The sequence below is a fragment of the Rhinolophus sinicus genome, chromosome 12 (genome assembly GCF_057876585.1).
Source record: "Rhinolophus sinicus isolate RSI-liver-muscle chromosome 12, RSI-T2T, whole genome shotgun sequence".
NCBI classification, from domain to species: Eukaryota; Metazoa; Chordata; class Mammalia; order Chiroptera; family Rhinolophidae; genus Rhinolophus; species Rhinolophus sinicus.
In genome coordinates, this window is record NC_142512.1 from 36,562,187 (window position 1) to 36,580,407 (window position 18,221).

Consider the following 18,221-nt stretch of genomic DNA (forward strand, 5'->3'; position numbering starts at 1 on the left):
ATATCAGAGTGTTCTTCCACATGTAGTAAAGGTGAATATTGTGTCTTTTGTTTCCATTTTGCGTTTGTGTGTACTGGTTTGTGATGTAAAACAGATATCTTACTGAGACTCTTGGTAGAAATGAACAAAAACAAATGGTGAAAGCCACTGGAGAAATGATGAGAAAGGTCTTAGTGAGTAAAGTCCTGCGTGGGTACAACGAGTCACAGCAGAATCAAACTTCAGAGCAGAAGGCAAAGCCACTTTTGTGGAGCCCAACCTCCATCTCAGTACAGAAATCTTCCTACACCCCCCAGGTGGTGAAGACCTTGGAGCACCCCCAGATGACTTCCAGACATCAGAAACTCAGGATTTCTCAAGCCTGTTCTGTTAATGGACAGCTCAAATTGTTAGAAAGTTCTTCCTATTTGCCTCTCTAACTTCCATCCATAGAACTCTCTTTCTCTGCCTCTGTTGCAACCCTCTAAGTTTGTTTTTTTCCCCATGTAAGCATGTGTTCTTTTCTCAAGAATCTGAGTTTCCTTCGTCTTTCTTCACCATTCTGGTTGTCTTTCTAGCAGTTACCATTATCAAGCCTATCGTGGATCAGACGCAGAGTAAATGAATAGCCTATCATTTATAGGCTTTACTATTTTACTAATTCTTTCAACATTGCTGTGCAAAAGGCACCATTGTTGCCTTTTGCAGATAAGGCTCAGAATATTTATTTTTAAATTTTCCCAGCTTTATTGAGATATAATTGACTTATAACATTGTATAAATTAAGGTGTACAACATATGATTTGATCTACATATATATTGCAAAATGATTACCACCAATAAGTTTAGTTAATACATCCATCACCTCACATTGTTACAATTTCATAACATTTAAATTGCTTACCCAAATGCACCCAGCCAGTTAGTGGCAGGATGAAATTTATCAACGCCTTTGTGTGATACCTGGAACTGACCCTGACCCTCCAAATGCCAATTAACTTGCTCAGAGTAAAGGATCTTTACCCTGAGTCCCTCTCTGTGGACAATTTTTTGATTTCCTCATCTGTGACCAGGGAAGAAACATGTCTCTAGATAAGTACTTTTTGACTTTTTAAATTGAACAATATAATACAAATTCAGAATAGTGCACATACATATTACGTCCTCTCTCTCCCCCAAAGATAAAGGGATCCTTACCTACATGTGAATTATTTCCTTGTTTTGCTTAATAGTTTTACCATCTAAATTTGCAGCTCTAAAAAATAGTTAAGTTTGCCTGTTTAGAAATTCTATATAAATCATATTATTTATTCTTTTGTGTCTGCCTTCTTTTGCTCAATACTATTGTTTTTAAGATTCATCCATTTTGTTGCCTGTGCTTATTTATTTGTTGCTGTATAGTATTCCACTGTATGGCCTTACTGCAAAGTATTTATCCATTCTACTGTGATGGGGGGCATTTGAGTTCCTTCCAATTTTTGGCTATTACGTCGCCAAATACACTCTTATATATGTCCCTAAGTGCACAAATGCCCACATTTCTGTGGGTATATGTACAAAAGTCAAATTGCTAGATCATAGGGTATGAATATCTTCAACCTTAGTAGTTAATGTCAGCCTGTTTTCCACCAATTTACACTCCCATGAGCGTTCACATTATTCCACAGTCATGATAACATTCAGCATTGTCATTCTGATAAGTGTGCAGTGGTATCTCATTGAGCTTTTAATTTGCATTTTCCTGATGACTAAGGGCGCTTTGCATCTTTTCATATGTATATCAGTTATTTTTTGTGAAGTGCCATTTCAAGCAGCCAGAAGGTCCATTATGTGACATGCCATTTCAAGTCTTTTGCTAATAATCAAGTCATTAGGTTATTTGTCTTTTTTCTTATTGAATTTTAGGAGTTCTTTGTATAATCTAGATACAAGTTCTTTGTGAGTTATGCATTCAAAATACCTTTTCCTATTCTGTGCCTTACCTTTTCACTTTCTTATTGCAGTCTTTGATAAGAAGAACATAGAATATTATATTACTATGGTGACATATATCAAGCTTTTAGAACCTTTTGTGTCTTGTTTAAGAAGGCTCCCTGCCCTGAGGTCGTGAAAATATTCTCCCATGTTGTCTTCCAAAAGCTTTATTGCTTTTCCTTTCACATTGTTTATAGTTTACATGGAATTTATTGCTGTGTTTAGTGTAGGTTGGGAGGAATATGATTTCATATTTTTCCATATGGACACCCATTGTCCCAGAATAATTTATTGAAAAGTATGTCCTTTTCTACAGTGCCTTTGTCATAAATCACTTGCCAAAGTGCACTTGGGGCTGTATCTGGGCTCTTTATTCTGTTCCATTGATATGTTTGTCCTTGCACCAGTATCACACTATCTCAATTCCTATAGTTTAGAGTTGATAATAAGCTCTAATATCTGGTATAGTAAGTCCTCCCACCTCTCATGCATCGCTACTTTTGAGGCTGGGATTGCTCATACACACAAATCCTCTCAAACCTATTAAGAGTGTGTGTGGTAGGGTGGGGTGAGGGGTGCTCAAGGGAGAGATGCAGGGAGCAGTGCCAGGATCCTCTGTTTCCATGGGATCCTCCCAAGGGGTGGGAACATATACTCACAGTGCCAATCACCCTGTAGGGAGATAACAAATGCGTCACCGGGCTCCCTGATCACTTATCCCAGAGGGACAGACAGCTCTCAAAACCCAGATACCAATCGAAAGAAGGCAACACTCCTGCACGTCTCTTCCCAGCTATCCCAGAGGTAGCCCTTTCCCGCAAATCACGTGCGCCTGGTCAGCACCCAAAACACAGACCAGGACAGGTTTGCCAACAGAGACATTCGCTCAACCCTGTTGGTGAACCCCATTGAGATCCTCGTCCTCCACTCGGGAGAAACACAATATGGATATGATGAGCAAACAGCCAGCAGAGATGCCCTGACCAACAGAGACAAGCTGATGAACGGATAGCTTGAGTAAGGATTTTTTTCTGATTGAAAGACTGTCATGCAGGGTCTCAGCTCCCGCTCCCTGCATAAGAACACAGAATACGGTGAGGCCAAAAAGGAACACCAAAGGCCATGGATAGGGGGTTCATACCACTATATTCTCGCTGGAGGCTGGGTTGGAGACACAGGAAGCAGGAGCCACACCATCCGCAATCCGCCTGCGGCTTCCTTGCCAACCAACCCACCAACCCGCCTAGCCACGGCAGTTACATCAGTGGCTAATGGTTAACTGGTTACAGCTGATGGCCATCTGATCACAGCTGATGACCATCTACTACCCGAGACAGCACCTTTCCACGTGAGGCCGAGAGCCTGGAAACTGCTCTCTGGGACTCTGTCCCGACAAAGACACAGACAACCTCACTGCCTACCGCCTGAACACCAGACAACCAAGACAGACACACTTTAGCATCTGACTGACTCACAGCCGGGCTGACTCCCAAACCACATCCTCCTCCCCAGCCTGTCTGTCACTCCTTTCCCAGCCCCTTGGCTCACAGAGCAGAAATGTATCGCATTAGCCAATAGGAACGAGGATTTCCGGCAGGTTTCGGGGGCTGGATCTCCTAGACCCGAAGACTGCCATCGTTGCCTGCTCGAAGCAATATCCTGGAAATCTTTCGGGTTCCTCTGGTTGTCCCCTCCAGGGTGGTAAAGTCACATTCAGTCTCCCACTGACACATTGACTTTTCTGCCCTGTCTCTCACGCATGCGCGCTGCGACCCTCTGGCAGGCCCTGAAATGAAAGTATCTTGAGAGATGGGGAAGGACCCTAAACGGCTGTCCCTCAGGTCACAAGGGAAACGGCACAGTCCGAGGTGGCCGCTACCGCCAGCAGTCCCCAAAACAGGAATTGTAGAACCAAAAAAGTCTACAGAGGTCCCACCGAGATTTGAACTCGGATCGCTGGATTCAAAGTCCAGAGTGCTAACCATTACACCATGGGACCTGCTGGCTTCTCTAGGCGGCCGGGAGCCTCCTCAAGCCACACGACAGGCGCGCCGAACTCTTTGGAGAGCGGTGGCAAATGCCGAGTTAGTCTGGCTTGGGCCCAAGGGTCTGAGCCCCAGGCCGCACCAGCTGGTGAAAGCGGAGCAGCAAGGGCTTCCGCGTCCTGAATGTTACTACCGTAGTCCAAGGGTGTCATATCTTGGCCGCCGCTCTCTCTGCTGTCCTCCAGGGGTCCTGGCCCTTACCCCGGGAAACCGGGAGGACGGCAAACTGGCGGGGGAGATTTCAGGGGCGCGCAACCTGTGATGTTGAGCCGGACTGGGGGCCGAGAGGGTCAGTCCGGTTCCCAACACGGAAGCAGGAAGCTCGGCGCCCGCCTCGTGGGTTTCGTATTTGTTTATTTATTTACATACGGCGAACTCTAGAAGGGAGGTTTTGGCCAACCCGGGAGGGAAGCGGACTGGCACGTGAGAGGCCATCAGTTCAAGGCCCGATTGTTCCAGGTGCTGACTGTGGCTAGGAAGTACAGCCTGATTCCTCATGTGGCTACAGCCAAAGGAGTTCTGCACAAGTTTCACTTCCAGTTCCATGTTTTTCTTTAAAAGCTACTTGGTAGCTGGTTGCTTTTAACATGTTGGTTGCAATCAGATCAGTGAGAGTCCCTTTTGGACTTTCATGCGTTTTAGTAAGAGTGTAAATGGATATTTCTCCAGGTAAATCTGGCGGCAGATAAAATTTTATATGCCATTTGGCTCAGCAATTTCACTTTTGGAACTTCGTCCTAAGAGACTACTAGAACAAGTGCCAAATGTCCAGGATATTCTCAGCTGTGTTGTTTATAATAGTAAGAATAGAAAATATAGGTCCACCGGTGAAAATTGATTAAATAAATATTGACAATATCTATACAATAAATACTTAGGGGATAAGTTACTGTATTAAATGTGAAAAGAGATACAGGCCTAAACAAAACAAAACAAAAACAAAAATCTGCTTACTAATTAGTATGTATAATAAAGTCCCACTTATATACAAACAGAAAAGTTGTATACTTATGTAATAAACATTTGCCATTTATTTGCCCTGTGTCATCTGACTGACTCCCTTTCTTGAGGGATCCAACATTGTGTGGGTCTGGGTGACAGTAGGGCTGTCCCCAAGATAGACATACTCTTCAGGCTTCTGGCAGACAGACTGAAAGTATGTGTCCTTAGCTTGGCCAGTTGGATTTAGAATCCAGAAGCAGGTACGTTTTAGAATTTATTCTTCTGCTTGTGGTGGCTGTGATACCCAGGGTCACAGGAACAGTGATGGCAGCCATACCATGTCCACTGGCAGCAGAAGTGGAGTCCTAACCAGACTGTTCAGGATCCTGACCTTGGCTGGGTTTCTGGTCGCCTATTTCCCCTTTATTCATGCCCATTTTTCTGTAATTGGCTTTCCCTCTGATTCTATGAGCTATCTGACATTCTTCCAATAAGTCCATTTCCTGCTTAAGGTACTCAGAGTCTGTTTCTGTTTCATACAGTCAAGAACCTCCTTAGCCTAAATCCAAAAAGCTCTGTTGATGACAGTTATCTCTGGGGAGTAAATTTATGAGTAAAATTTTCTGTATTGCTTGAAAAACCTGTATATTGTCAGAAGAAACATTAACGATTTTCCATTTTGAGGACCGAACCAAACTCCCCTTGAGCTCCTATGGTGAAATAAGGGTAAGCCTCCATTAAGGCTGGAGTGACTTAATATCAACTAACTTTAGCATCTCTGGACCTCAGCTTTCTGTCTATTTCCTTCTTACAAGGGCTCTGTGAGAGTGTATTGAAATTAAAATTTCAAAAGCTACTGTAGAATTCTTAAAGGGTGATGATTATGTCCTTTGGAAGAGTACTGGAGATAGTTCTTCTGTCCTTTATGAGGGTAAAGGAGTAACTTCCTCTTTCTGCCACTCTCTACACTCCCATTCCGTAGATTTTCTTTTGCAGTTCCCACCACCTTCTTTCTCAGCTTGAGAAAAATCCTACCAGCCCAAATGAGGCCCTCACTGAAACCCCTCTACTCATGGGTTACTCAAGTGGCATAAAAGGATTATCTATCTCCCCTACAGCTTTTGTCATTACTTGCTGGAATTATAGGTGATTGTGTTCTGGGCGCAGTCTCTCCCATCCTTCCTCCCTCCCCTCCTTGACTGGGCTGTGAATTCCGTTAGGAGTAGGGCCCAAGACTTCCTGAATTGTGAATGTGGCTAGTACCTTACCAGACACATTCATTGAGCCCAGGTGAACTTAGGAGGAAGAAAGAACTTTCTAGTTTTGTGTTCAGAGACCCTTTAACATCACATTTATTATTATTTTTTTATAACAGAGAAAAGGGAGGTAATACACATAATCTCCCTGCCCCAGCATAACTAGTTTCTTTTAACATGAAGCCACGGTGCATGCCATCCCAAAGATGACATCCCATGACATTTTTGAGAATAGACTATAAACCTCCACAAGGTGGCCCCTGAAGTGTGGGGGAGTCCAGGGCTCTGCCTGAGGTGGGGTTAGCCTGAGGTGGAGTTAGCCTGAGGTCTGAACTGCAGCAGAGTGACCCCGGAAAGTACAATGATGCCAGGGGTTAAGAAAAGAGGGCTAAAGTGCAGGATAAGGGACTTTAAGAAAGTAACTATCAAGGTTACGTCAATTGGTTTTCTTTATTCATGCTGAGGCCCCTCAAAATGATCTAGGATAGAATCTGCCTTGCTCTGCGTCCTCACCACCCAGGCAGGTAATATCTGCCACAAATCCTCGCCTTAGTCTTGGGAGCTCCAGCAATGCCAGGCAAGTTGTCAGCACCTACTGGTGCAGGGAGACAAGTGATGCCCTGAGTCTCCCAGCTTGTCCCACCCAGCCCTTAAGCCCAGCCCCCTACTCTGGACCTGGCATTCCCCAGGCTCTGATGGGAAAGTCTGGCCACTTACTTATTTTGAACAAAGCAGCATCCACATTTTAATTTTTTCTTGAATGTTTTCACTTTCTCTTTTTAAAATAATTATTTCATTTTTTCAGATTATAAACATAAAACACCTATGATGGAAAAATGTACAAAATGCGGTAAAGTAGAAAGAAGATTTTAAAATAACCACAATCCCAACAAGCACTTTTAACATTTGATGTGTTTCATTTCTCTTTTTAAAATGCATTTTTACACAGTCAGTCTCACTGTATATATAATTTTATGTTTTGCTTTTGCTCCTAACATAATAACAACACGTTACTTAAAAATCTTCTTGCTTTTCTTTCCTTAAAAATATTTAAGTGGGTAAACATGAGCATAATACAAAATTCAAAAGGTATAAAAGGAAACACATTGATAAATACAACTTCCTGACTATAATTTTCTTTTCTTAGAGGCAATTTCTGATACGCTCCTTCTAGGGGTATTTTATTCTTATATAAATATGCATGTATATGCATACTCCTTTTCTTTAAAAAAATCAAAACACTCTTATATACCTTGTTTTATTTACTTAGCACCATACCTTGAGGATTGTTCCATAACAGTACATGTAAAATATATCTCATTCTTTTAAAATGGTATTTTATTTTATCGGGGAAGGGGGTTATCACTTTGTGAGGGGTATAAATGATAAATGTCTAACTATTACAGTGTTTTGTACACATGAAACTCATAACAAAAAATTTTTAATAAATAATAAAAATTTAAAAATAAAATGATATTTTATTGAGATATTTACATAAAGTAAAACGCAAAAATCTGAACTGAAATCACAATTTTACAAATGTATACACCAGTGTGATCATCACCTACATCAAGATATCAAGCATTTTCATCACCACAGAAGTTCCCTGGTGCCCTTTTTCAGTCATTACTTACCCTGCTCCCCTGAAATCACTACTCTGGTTTCTATCACCAAAAAATGTTTTGCCTATATTTGCATATATATATATATATATATATATATATATATATATATATATACACACACACACACACACACACACACATACTGGGAGTGCCAAAAAAATGTGTACAAGTGGACACTTTGGTAACGTTGCTCAAGCAGTAGTTCGCCGTAATCAGAAGTGTCTGGACACTGATGGTAACCACTTTGAGCATCTCTTGTAATTGCAGAAGTCAAACGTGACTTGTGTTCATCTTTTGTTATCAGTATATATTGAGTATTACAATTTTAATACAGTTTTCCTTTCTTAAAATGTGTATATATCTTTTTGGCACTATATATATATATATTTATATATACACACTTATATATTATATAATATATATTTACACTTTATATAGGAAGTTGGACAATTAAGTTTGTGGACTTGTTGCAACAATGTTGCTAAACTTTCTTGATATCAGAGAATTATTGGACAAACAGTTAACCAAGCTTACTATTTGGAAGTGCTGAAAAGGCTGCGTGAAAAAGTTAGACGACCTGAACTTTTCACCAATAATTCATGGCTCTTGCATCACGACAATGCACCAGCTCACACGGCACTGTCTGTGAGGGAGTTTTTAGCCAGTAAACTAATAAGTGTATTGGAACACCCTCCCTACTCACCTGATCTGGTCCCCTTTCTTTCTTTACTCGAAGATAAAGGAAATATTGAAAGGAAGACATTTTGATGACATTCAGAGCATCAAGGGTAATATGACAACAGCTCTGATGGCCATTCCACAAAAGTGTTCCAAAATTGCTTCAAAGGGTGGACTAGGCACTGGCGTCAGTGCGTAACTTCCCAAAGGGAGTACTTGGAAGGTGACTGTAGTGATATTCAGCAATGAGGTACGTAGCACTTTTTCTAGGATGAGTGCGTGGATTTAATTGCCCAACTTTGTATGTAAACGTTATGTTTAGCAAAAGAAGCCAGATAAATGATACCGTTTGTATAACATAATATTTTCGAAATTCATCCAGGTCACTTTATATAACAATAGCATGATTTTTATTGCTGAGTAGTATTCCATTGTATGAATATACCACAATTTCTTGGTTCATTCTCCAGTTGATGGACATTTTGGTTGTTTTCACTTTGGGGCTAATATAAAGCTATTATGACCGTTCTTGTGAGTTTCAGTTGCTTCCCATACTTAATAGGTTGTATTGTTAATCTTTTAAATTTAGCCATTCCAGTGGGTGTATAAAGATCTCTCCTCGTGGTTTTAATTTGCAGTTCCCTGATGGTTAATGAAGTTGAACATCTTTTTTTTTTTTTTAAACACGCTCACTAGCCATTTGGATGTCTTCTTTTCTAAGTTTTTCTTCAAGTATTTTGCCCACTTAAAAAAAATTGTCTTAATTTTATTAATTTATAGGAATTCTTGTTCTATTCGAGATGTGAATCATTTGCCAAATATTTGTATTACAGATATTTTCTTCCAGTCTGTGGCTTATCTTTTCACTTTCTTAATAGTGTCTTTTAATTAGCAGAAGGTTTTAATTTTGATCAAGTCAAATGTATTCATCTCTTTTTCTGTTGTAATACCTTCTGCGTCCTTGCATGCAGAGAGCTGGGGTCTTTCTCCAAGAGCATGGCATGTGTGGTTAAACAGATTATTCAGTTACATAATGAAAAATTTGATAATCTGCTGGTAAAATTTAAAGTGGAATGAGGATGTCGATTTTATAGGTGACTTGTTTGAAGCTGGAGCAGGAAGGCTGAAGGGTATAAGGCGATTGGAGCATCCAAGCAAAGGATTAAGAAAAAGCTATATACAGATATGAATCCTGTGACAGTCATTAGATGTAGGGCTGTGCAGAAGAGACGGAGGAGAGAGCAGTGACCTCCTGGGAAGCTGGTGATCCTGAAACTGTTGCTGGTGTCTGCAGTACAGACTATGTGCCTCTCAAGACTGTAGAATCTCAAGAATGGGAAATGGCAGGAACAAGGAGGGTGTTGGCGCGTTAGTGACTTCAGTATGTGGTCTTCAGTATGGTCCTATAAGAGAGACAAGTTTGGGGCTGAGCCTCCCTGTTTTAAAGCATGTGTAATATGGTTTTGCTAGGAGTGGCTTGTAATCCAAGTTTCCTGGAAGTCCTATACTTTGAAGCCTTGCAGGGCTGGAAAAGTTGAATTCTCTACCCCAAGAGAAATGACCAGCAGAAACAGGAGACTTAGCCAGGGACCAGTTTGAGCAAAAAGACCAGCCCACTATGGCATTGCAAAGCTTTAAGCATTTTCTGCCCACAATGAGGAAAAACCTGGGGGCAAAGAACAGATTATAGATGGTCTCTCTGTACCTTAGATGACTATTTTGAATAACCTCAAGACAGAGCCTATTTAACTGTGTGCCAGAGGACAGGCAAGGTGTAGAGGCCTGTGGTTACCGAATGGATTTCCCAGTCTCCAAGACTATGTCTAGACAAGATGTCTGGAATTGACTGGAAGTGACAGAAACCCCATACGTTTTTTAAATCTCAATTGGTAATTCCGTTTCTTTAAAAATCTGTTTGATAATTGCTAGTGAGTTTTAACTCCTGTGGCCATCCCAGGCTTGTGAATGTTACTGATCTCAAGGGGTTCACCACTTGGGGAGTTCTATTCAAGAACTAGATGTGGGGCCGGCCCGGTGGCTCAGGTGGTTAGAGTTCCATGCTCCTAACTCCGAAGGCTGCGGTTCAATTCCCACATGGGCCAGTGGGCTCTCAACCACAAGGTTGCCAGTTTAACTCCTCTAGTCCCTCAAGGGATGGTGGGCTGCGCCCCCTGTAACTAGAAACGGCAACTGGACCTGGAGCTGAGCTGCGCCCTCCACAACTAAGACTGAAAGGACAACAACTTGACTTGGAAAAAAGGCCTGGAAGTACACACTGTTCCCCAATAAAGTCCTGTTCCCCTTCCCCAATAAAATCTTAAAAAAAAAAAAACTAGATGTCTTTGTCATTAGGTAGTTTTATTTACTTGCAGCAACTAAAAGAGATGGGAGATTCACATCCAAAACACTGTCTCCCAGAAGGTAGGTTTAGCCATTGCTTATACACTATTTCTTTAATTAATTACATGTTGGTTTCATCTTTGCAATTGGCTAGACTTATTTGGTTGGGTTAGGGTCAAGCTCATCTGGTTACAGCTACATCTACAAAATACTGTGCTACATTTTAACATGTAGCAAGAATTGCATTTAGTAAGAACTGCCCAGACCTTGAGACCTTTCTAACATTATTGAACACAAAATGCATGTGCTATTGCATGAGGTGATTGTGGCTATTAGTTGAAACTGGAAAAGCTTTTGCAATAGAATCTTTATGACAACAATGGAATGAGGTATGTGTGTTCGATTCCTGTTTGGGAGAATAAAAAATGATTGCCAGTCTATATACACATCTGAGAAATACTGAATTAAAGTTAAATCAATTTCTTTACAACAGGACTTCTCAGAGCCTTTACTATGCTAATGCGAATTGCAATTTTCCAAGAGGGAAATACAGCATGCAGCGTTTTTCAAAATTATTTGACCACCGAAATAGTTTTCATTAAGTTTTATTAATATCTCACAGACACATCTTCAGAGATCCTAGGAAAGAGTGGAAACCATAAAGGCAGGGCTAGATCCATTATTGTAGAACCTTCTGACTCCTAAGATAACAAAGAGCCTTCCTCAACAACATGTGATGGCTCCATTCTGTAGATGACATAGGTCTTGAGTGGTCAGCAACTGGTCTCAAGTCCCTGGTATTCAGTGGCTTGTCACTGCACTTACACTGTTTGTCATGGCACTTTAGCACGGGGTCCAAGTTCAATCTATGGCATTCTGGAATGTGTCTTTGTGGTAGTGAGTCTGATGCCAGGACAACAGTTGTTCTGGTAGACAGTGGACTACCCAGTGCTCTCCTCCCTCCCTCTGACTGCCTGAATCCCACCCACCTTCTGGGCTCCAGCTGAGCTCACTCCACAGAGCCTTCCTCAGCTGCCTGGGCTGTGGTGACTTCTCCCTCCTCTGAGCCTCTGATCCTGGCTGCCCAATGATGCTACTGGACTGAAATGAACCAGGCTGCAACCTCCTCAAGGCAAGGACCCTGGGTTATTCACATTATCTGAGTCACGAGGTAAGACAAAATAAAAATTTGTCGATGAAGTGATGCTAGAGATAAGGCTTCTGATTGTGATAAATTGCCACCAATTAACCCTCAAGGACCCAGCAAGCCACCATTGTTTTGATCGAGGATACCAACCCATCATATACTCTTTCGTGTGAGATCTGAGGAAATGATAGGGGATACAGTATGTGCAAATGCTTCATAAATGGTAAGGAATTATACCAATAATGATTGTTATTAATATGTCTCCACTGCCCTGATTGGTGATTGGTCCATTTCTAATGACCCTGAGCCTTCAATTAGTCTTTCCAGTAACTGAGCCTGACCCATATGCCCCACCCCCTAGCTGGTTTATTGTAATGTTCATCTTTTCAGGAGTCCATTTTTTGGTAGTCTGACCACCTGTCCCACTGTTTCAGATACCCACAATCAGTCGGCCTAGCATGTTTCTGATGCCCAGTCACCTTTATGTGGAGCATTGGAGATGGTTCTTGAAATAGTGGAGAGCCAGCTTGAACTGGACCTGGGCATTGGTGTTGGTCCGGTATTTTCTGTAGGTCTTCTCCAAAGTGGCCAGCTCTGAGTCCGTCACTGGAGATTGGGGCTGGTGACCTATAATCACATCTGAGCATGACCCCACGAGCAGGCTCCCAAGCCCATCAATAAAGAACTCTGTCAAGAGAGGAAGAGCACAAGAAGGAAATGTGAGTTTCAGGCTGAGACCCAGGGCCATATTCCAGGTCTGAGAGGAGAGCTGGGTGAGGAGACAACGTTTATACCCCTGGGGAAGGTCAGTCCCATGCAAAGCCACCTGCCCATGCTGGTGAGTTGGAAGGAAATAAATAAGCTCATTTTTCAGACAAAGATATGGGTAGAGAGGCAGAAAGACACAAGTTAGCTTTGGACAGAACTATGGTCTCCAGGACGGAAGGAATAAGAGGGAAAAGAGAGAGGGCAGTTGACCAGTTGCAGTTAAATAGAAAAAGATTTCTGGAAAACAAGAATAGGAAGCAGGGTGGGAAAAGATGGAGAGGACAGAGCTGTGGGGAAAGGAAGGGGAAGGTTGTCTCAGGAATAGCCTGTGGGAGACAAGAAGTCAAAGAGAGGGTAAAGAGGGAGTTCAGAGAGACCATGAGCTCTCTAATTGGGGGTGAAAGGGGAAGGAAACCCATTGTTGCTGGACTAGCCACCATGATCAGTGGAGCATAGCCCTTGAAAGAACAAACTTCTGAGGTCACTTCATAGCCTCTTCACCTGAATGAGCCACTCGTTGCAGGCGGGGGTCAAAGCCAACCCTTTGAAGTCGTTCTGTGTGGGCCAGGAAGAAGTTGACAACGCCACTGGTCACCACGCAGTTGGGGAAGCCATCCAAAGGCCGGAAAGACCCTGACCTCCGGTGAAGACAGTCCCCATTCTCACTTTGCTCCAGAAACAGCTTAAACTGGAACACGTTTCCAAGCACACTGCCGCCCACCTAGCCCATGGGCAGAGAAATCCATGTTAGAGAATACAGACACAATAGCCATGTTGCCATGCCAGGAAGCCTCACTGGACTGAATCTTGGTTACAACAAGAATCACACCTTTTCTATATCTACCCTTGATACTGTCCCTCAGTTACTCTCTTTTTGGTGTTGCAGCCACAGCCTTCAGCACATACTGCTGACTCCTTAGATCTTTCATTCCTGTTTACCCCAGAAAATCTTTTTGATGGGAACAGAAAGCATTGACATCAAATCCAAAGGGCAGAGAACTTCTCTGCTCTGCTTACCCTACAGCAAAGCAAGCTCACTGTTTTCAGAAGAAGCTAACTTACTCCCTCCCATTAGGAGCAATTTGGATGCAGGCAAGAGGCAGCCTGAGTACGCAGTGGTATGTGCTTGGAGTCTCCACTAATGGGGTTCTTGTAGCTTCTTGCAGTTAGTCTCAAGCTGCCTCCCTCCCATTCTCTGCTCCAGGCTCACCTCTCTGAGCAGCCATCCATGCACTCATGGGAGACATGTGCATTTATCGTATGTCTGAGCCCAAGCCAAACAGCACAATCGACTACATCTATTCCTGAGCCATCATAATCATCAGGGTGGCACAGCGAAGTCTGCTAATCGTCCCCCATCACCTATTCTTTCCTTCTTTCATTTAGTAAATGAACCCTCTGAGTTTTAAGTAAACTAAATTAAGATACAGCCCACTATCCAACTAAAGATGGAATTCCCCCACTTCCCTTGCAAGGTCTGACCACGTGGCTAAGTTGTGCCTGATTTAAGATGGATGTCTGCAACTTCTAGATCACATTCTTAAAGGAAAACCATTTGTCCTCCACTTTCTCGCTCCCTCTTTCTTCTGGCCATGCAGCCAAGGACCACGTGGATGGAGGAGCGACAAGTGAAGGAAGCTAGTCCAGGATGAACTTGGAAGCAGAGTCAAGTGCCAGCTTGGATTTTGACATGAGCAGGAACTACACCTCCTGTCTCATTTATGCGATTGTGACTTGGTCTTTAGAGAGTAGCCAAGGGAACTCTTAGTCAATCTGTTTTGGGGACTGTCCACCTGAAGTAAGAGTTAACTGTGGTCACAATGCCACTTACTTTCTGGTCCTTTTTCTTGCTTTTTTGAAAACAGCTTTATATCTATATATCTTTGCTGTATTAAAATTGTATACATTTAAGGTATATGGCTTGATGTTTTGATATATGTATACATTATGAAAAGATTACCACAATCAAGCTAATTAACATATCTGTCACCTCTACATAATTACTATTGTGTGTGTGTTGAGAGGATTTAAGGTGTATCCTCTTCCCAAATTTCAATACAAGTAGTATTGTTAATTATCATCACCTTTTTCTTGTCTTTTCTATATGTGGATTGACTTTTGGTGTTTTTATTACTTTCTTTTTTTCAAATGTCATTAGGGATATGTGTGCTTTTAAAGCTTTGTACCATTTTCATTTTTTCAAGTGGTGTGTGACAGAACCAGAACACTGCTCTTTTTCATCTCACATTATTCCAGGAAGAAAGTTAGAAGTGATGCATTAACACACCATTTTGAAGATGAAACAATGGTGAATTGGGGCAGGGGTATAACTTACTCAAAGGAAAATAAATATGGAGGCAGAAACAGAACTTGTCCATCTCCTGACTCCTGGTGTGATGGTCTCAGCCTCAGAGCTTTGCTGGCTGTTCACTTTCTACATCAGGTCCCTCTCCCTCACCTTCCTTCCCTCTCCTCTTCTCTTTCTTATTTTCTTCCCTCACATACAAGTATGTTCCTGTCTTCTCTTCTCTTCCCTTTCCCTCTCTCAGCTGTCTCCACAGATTGCAACCAGGGTAAAACTGGCAACTCTCCCTTACCACATCCAGTTCAGTTTTCTCCAGAACATCCACCAGCATCTCAATCTTGGTATTCTTGTTGAAGAGAAAGTCATCGTCCACCCAGAGAACATATTTGGTGGTGACCTGAGATATGGCCAAGTTCCTACCAGCAAACCAACCCTGTAGGTGGAATGAGATTAGATCTGTGGTTGCCTGATCTGACTACATGTTAGAATTATCACCTGGGGAGCTTTCTCAATTCCCAATAGTCAGGCTGCTCTGTCTCAACCCCAGACAGTGGTTGAGAACCACTGGGTTAAAGGGAGTCCATGTCTCAGAAACAATGAAAGAAGGACAGTGACTTTCTGGACCAAAGACTGAAAGACTAGAAAGACTTCCTTGGCCCTGTGGCCAATATAGATGGATTGAAGTCTTTTTTCACCTGATAGTCTCTGTGACTCTCCTTCCATTTCCTCTTATGTTGCCTGGAAGATGTTGGAGGGTGGGAGACATTCTGGTATGTATAATATCCATTTCCTTCTGTGTACCCTTGAAGGAAGGTGTGTGGGGGAGAGAGAGACAGCGAGAGAGCTAGGGATCTTAGGGATGAGAAGTTTCTCTGCTGTTGGATCTAAATGTCAGGAATTCTTGGGATGTCAAATCACTTAGAAGGAACTCAATCAACATCAAGTGTGAGAAAGGCAGATCAACCATCCCATGAACATAGAAAAGCGAGAGATCTGATTTCTCTGTGAATTTGGAGTCAATGAGGAACCTCAGAGGAGAGTCCCACCCCTTCCTACTCCAGGACCCTGCTTCCTTGGGAAGGCCACTGAAACACCTCATCCAGGGTAGAACCTGACTCTGGGCCCTCTTTTCCCAGGATCCAAGTGTCTCCCCATCTGGGAGAGCCATACCTTCCCAAAGGGCATGATGTAGTACTCCACGTGGCTGTCATTAATTTTCAAGGGCTCCTTGCTGTCATCAGCCACAATCACGGTCAGGTCTGGGTAATACTCACGAACACTCCTGAGCATGGTTATGAGCTTGTGGGGACGGAGGAATGTTTTGGTAGCAATGGTGACCAGGTCTCTGAGCTTCCTCTCTGGGCAAGAAAGGGCGGGTGTCAGAGTTCTGTGTTTCAAGAAGCTTCACTGTCTTAACTTGCATTGTTCTAGTGGTTTCTTTATGCCACAACTTCTCTGTTTGTGGGCCTCATGCCTCAGTAGGTGCTTAATAAGGGTTTGTTCATTGGATTAGAAAATAAATATATTTAAAACATAACCAATGTAACCAATTGGTTGAAATTTGATCTATCTTCTATTCTAGAGGTCTTTTCCTGGTTCTGTTGGCTCCACTATGCCATTTCCTACTTTCAGTTTGAATACTTTATTGTATACTTGCCTGTCAGCACTTCGCTTGCATCCTGCTTCCATTTAATACTAGGAATGGAGATGCACAGAGCTTTGCCCATCAGTATGGAAGGTCACAGGGACCAAAGAGAGGAGAGAAGATCTAAAGGACTTGAGACCTGCCCCTACCATCAGCTGAAACGCTTAGAGAGAAACCTACTTGGACTTTATGCTCAGGAAGACACGAGTGGAAACAGGTCTACTTGGAGATTGGAAGGTCGGGACTAGATTGTTCAAGACCCCAGTATAAGAGGGCGGACTAGGAATCTGGGGATACTGGGAATAGAAGCAACTGTAAAGCTGTGAGATAGGAAGGAGTCTAGAGAGAAAGATAGAGACAGAGAGAAACAAAACAAACAAGCAAGCAAAACTCTCCTACTTAAGAGTCGCTCACCAAAATTCCAAAAACTCAAAGGAAATTAGTATGAAGAACAACAGCCACCACATCTACCATGTGCAGATGAACCCACTCCAGAGAGACTAAAAATAACAGAGACATCTGAAAATTATTTAAAATGTGAATGTTTAAAATCTTTAAAGCAATAAATAATAGAATCACATATATTAAAAAAGAAAACATGAAACAAAAACAGGTATAAATGAAATGAGAATATTTAAATATGAAAAACACTTAAAATTATTGAAGATCAATATTAAGAACCTAAATGGAGACATGACTTGAAATGTATTAAAATGTTATAAAAAGCATAAGAAAAGGCTATGAACAACTCAATGACAAAAAAATGGCGATTTTACCTCAAATGGATACTTCTATAGAAACATTTTGAAATGGATTTAATGTACATATAGATTAATAACCGTTAAATACATAGAATTATGTTTTAAAATTTCCTGATATTTTAAATATCACCTGATAAAATTCAATACTCATTCATAATAAAACTTCTTAGTGGGCTGCCCGGTGGCTCAGGCAGTTAGAGCTCCATGCTCCTAACTCCGAAGGCTGCTGGTTCGATTCCCACATGGGCCAGGGGCTCTCAACCACAAGGTTGCCGGTTGGATTCCCACAAGGGATGGTGGGCTGCGCCCCCTGCAACTAGCAACCGGCAACTGGAGCTGAGCTGCGCCCTCCACAACTAAGACTGAAAGGACAACAACTTGACTTGGAAAAAAGGCCTGGAAGTACACACTGTTCCCCAATAAAGTCCTGTTCCCCTTCCCCAATAAAATCTTCAAAAAAAAAAAAAAATGGATCAAAGACTTAAGCATAAGACCTGACACAATAAACTGCATAGAAGAAAACATAGGTACTAAACTTATGGACCTTGGGTTCAAAGAGCATTTTATGAATTTGACTCCAAAATCAAGGGAAGTAAAAGCTAAAATAAACAAATGGGACTATATGAAACTTAAAAGCTTCTGCACAGCAAAAGAAACCATCAACAAAATAAAGAGGCAACCAACTGAATGGGAGAAGATTTTTGCAAACAGTGCCTCCGATAAGGGGCTAATATCCAAAATATACAAGGAACTCAT

At 42.0% G+C, this 18,221-nt stretch overlaps 1 protein-coding gene, 1 long non-coding RNA gene and 1 other non-coding gene across 7 annotated transcripts in view; all 3 read right to left on the reverse strand.

Annotated features, from left to right (window-relative positions):
• Nucleotides 1–2,308: 2,308 nt before the first annotated feature.
• On the reverse strand, nucleotides 2,309–4,338 carry LOC141568992 (uncharacterized). Its single transcript, XR_016022897.1, has 2 exons — nucleotides 4,132–4,338; nucleotides 2,309–3,739 (listed from the first exon to the last, which is right to left on the reverse strand). It is a non-coding gene; the product is annotated as an uncharacterized LOC141568992 (long non-coding RNA).
• Nucleotides 3,881–3,952, reverse strand: TRNAQ-UUG (transfer RNA glutamine (anticodon UUG)). Its single transcript has one exon. It is a non-coding gene; the product is annotated as a tRNA-Gln (tRNA).
• Nucleotides 4,339–9,767: 5,429 nt separating the features above from the next.
• The window catches only part of B4GALNT2 (beta-1,4-N-acetyl-galactosaminyltransferase 2 (SID blood group)), a 30,158-nt gene continuing 21,704 nt past the window's right edge, over nucleotides 9,768–18,221 (reverse strand). For 2 of the 5 annotated variants that reach the window (XM_019740561.3, XM_019740559.3), the window contains exons 8-11: nucleotides 16,230–16,417; nucleotides 15,352–15,492; nucleotides 13,256–13,475; nucleotides 11,429–12,673 (exon numbers count right to left, since the gene is read on the reverse strand). In XM_019740561.3, the coding sequence (XP_019596120.2) occupies nucleotides 12,468–12,673; nucleotides 13,256–13,475; nucleotides 15,352–15,492; nucleotides 16,230–16,417 (755 nt within the window). In that variant the 3' untranslated portion in view covers nucleotides 11,429–12,467. Of the gene's footprint in view, nucleotides 9,903–11,428; nucleotides 12,674–13,255; nucleotides 13,476–15,351; nucleotides 15,493–16,229; nucleotides 16,418–18,221 lie in introns of those variants that run through there. The other 3 variants (XM_074320013.2, XM_074320012.2, XM_019740560.3) reach the window with 2 other exon arrangements.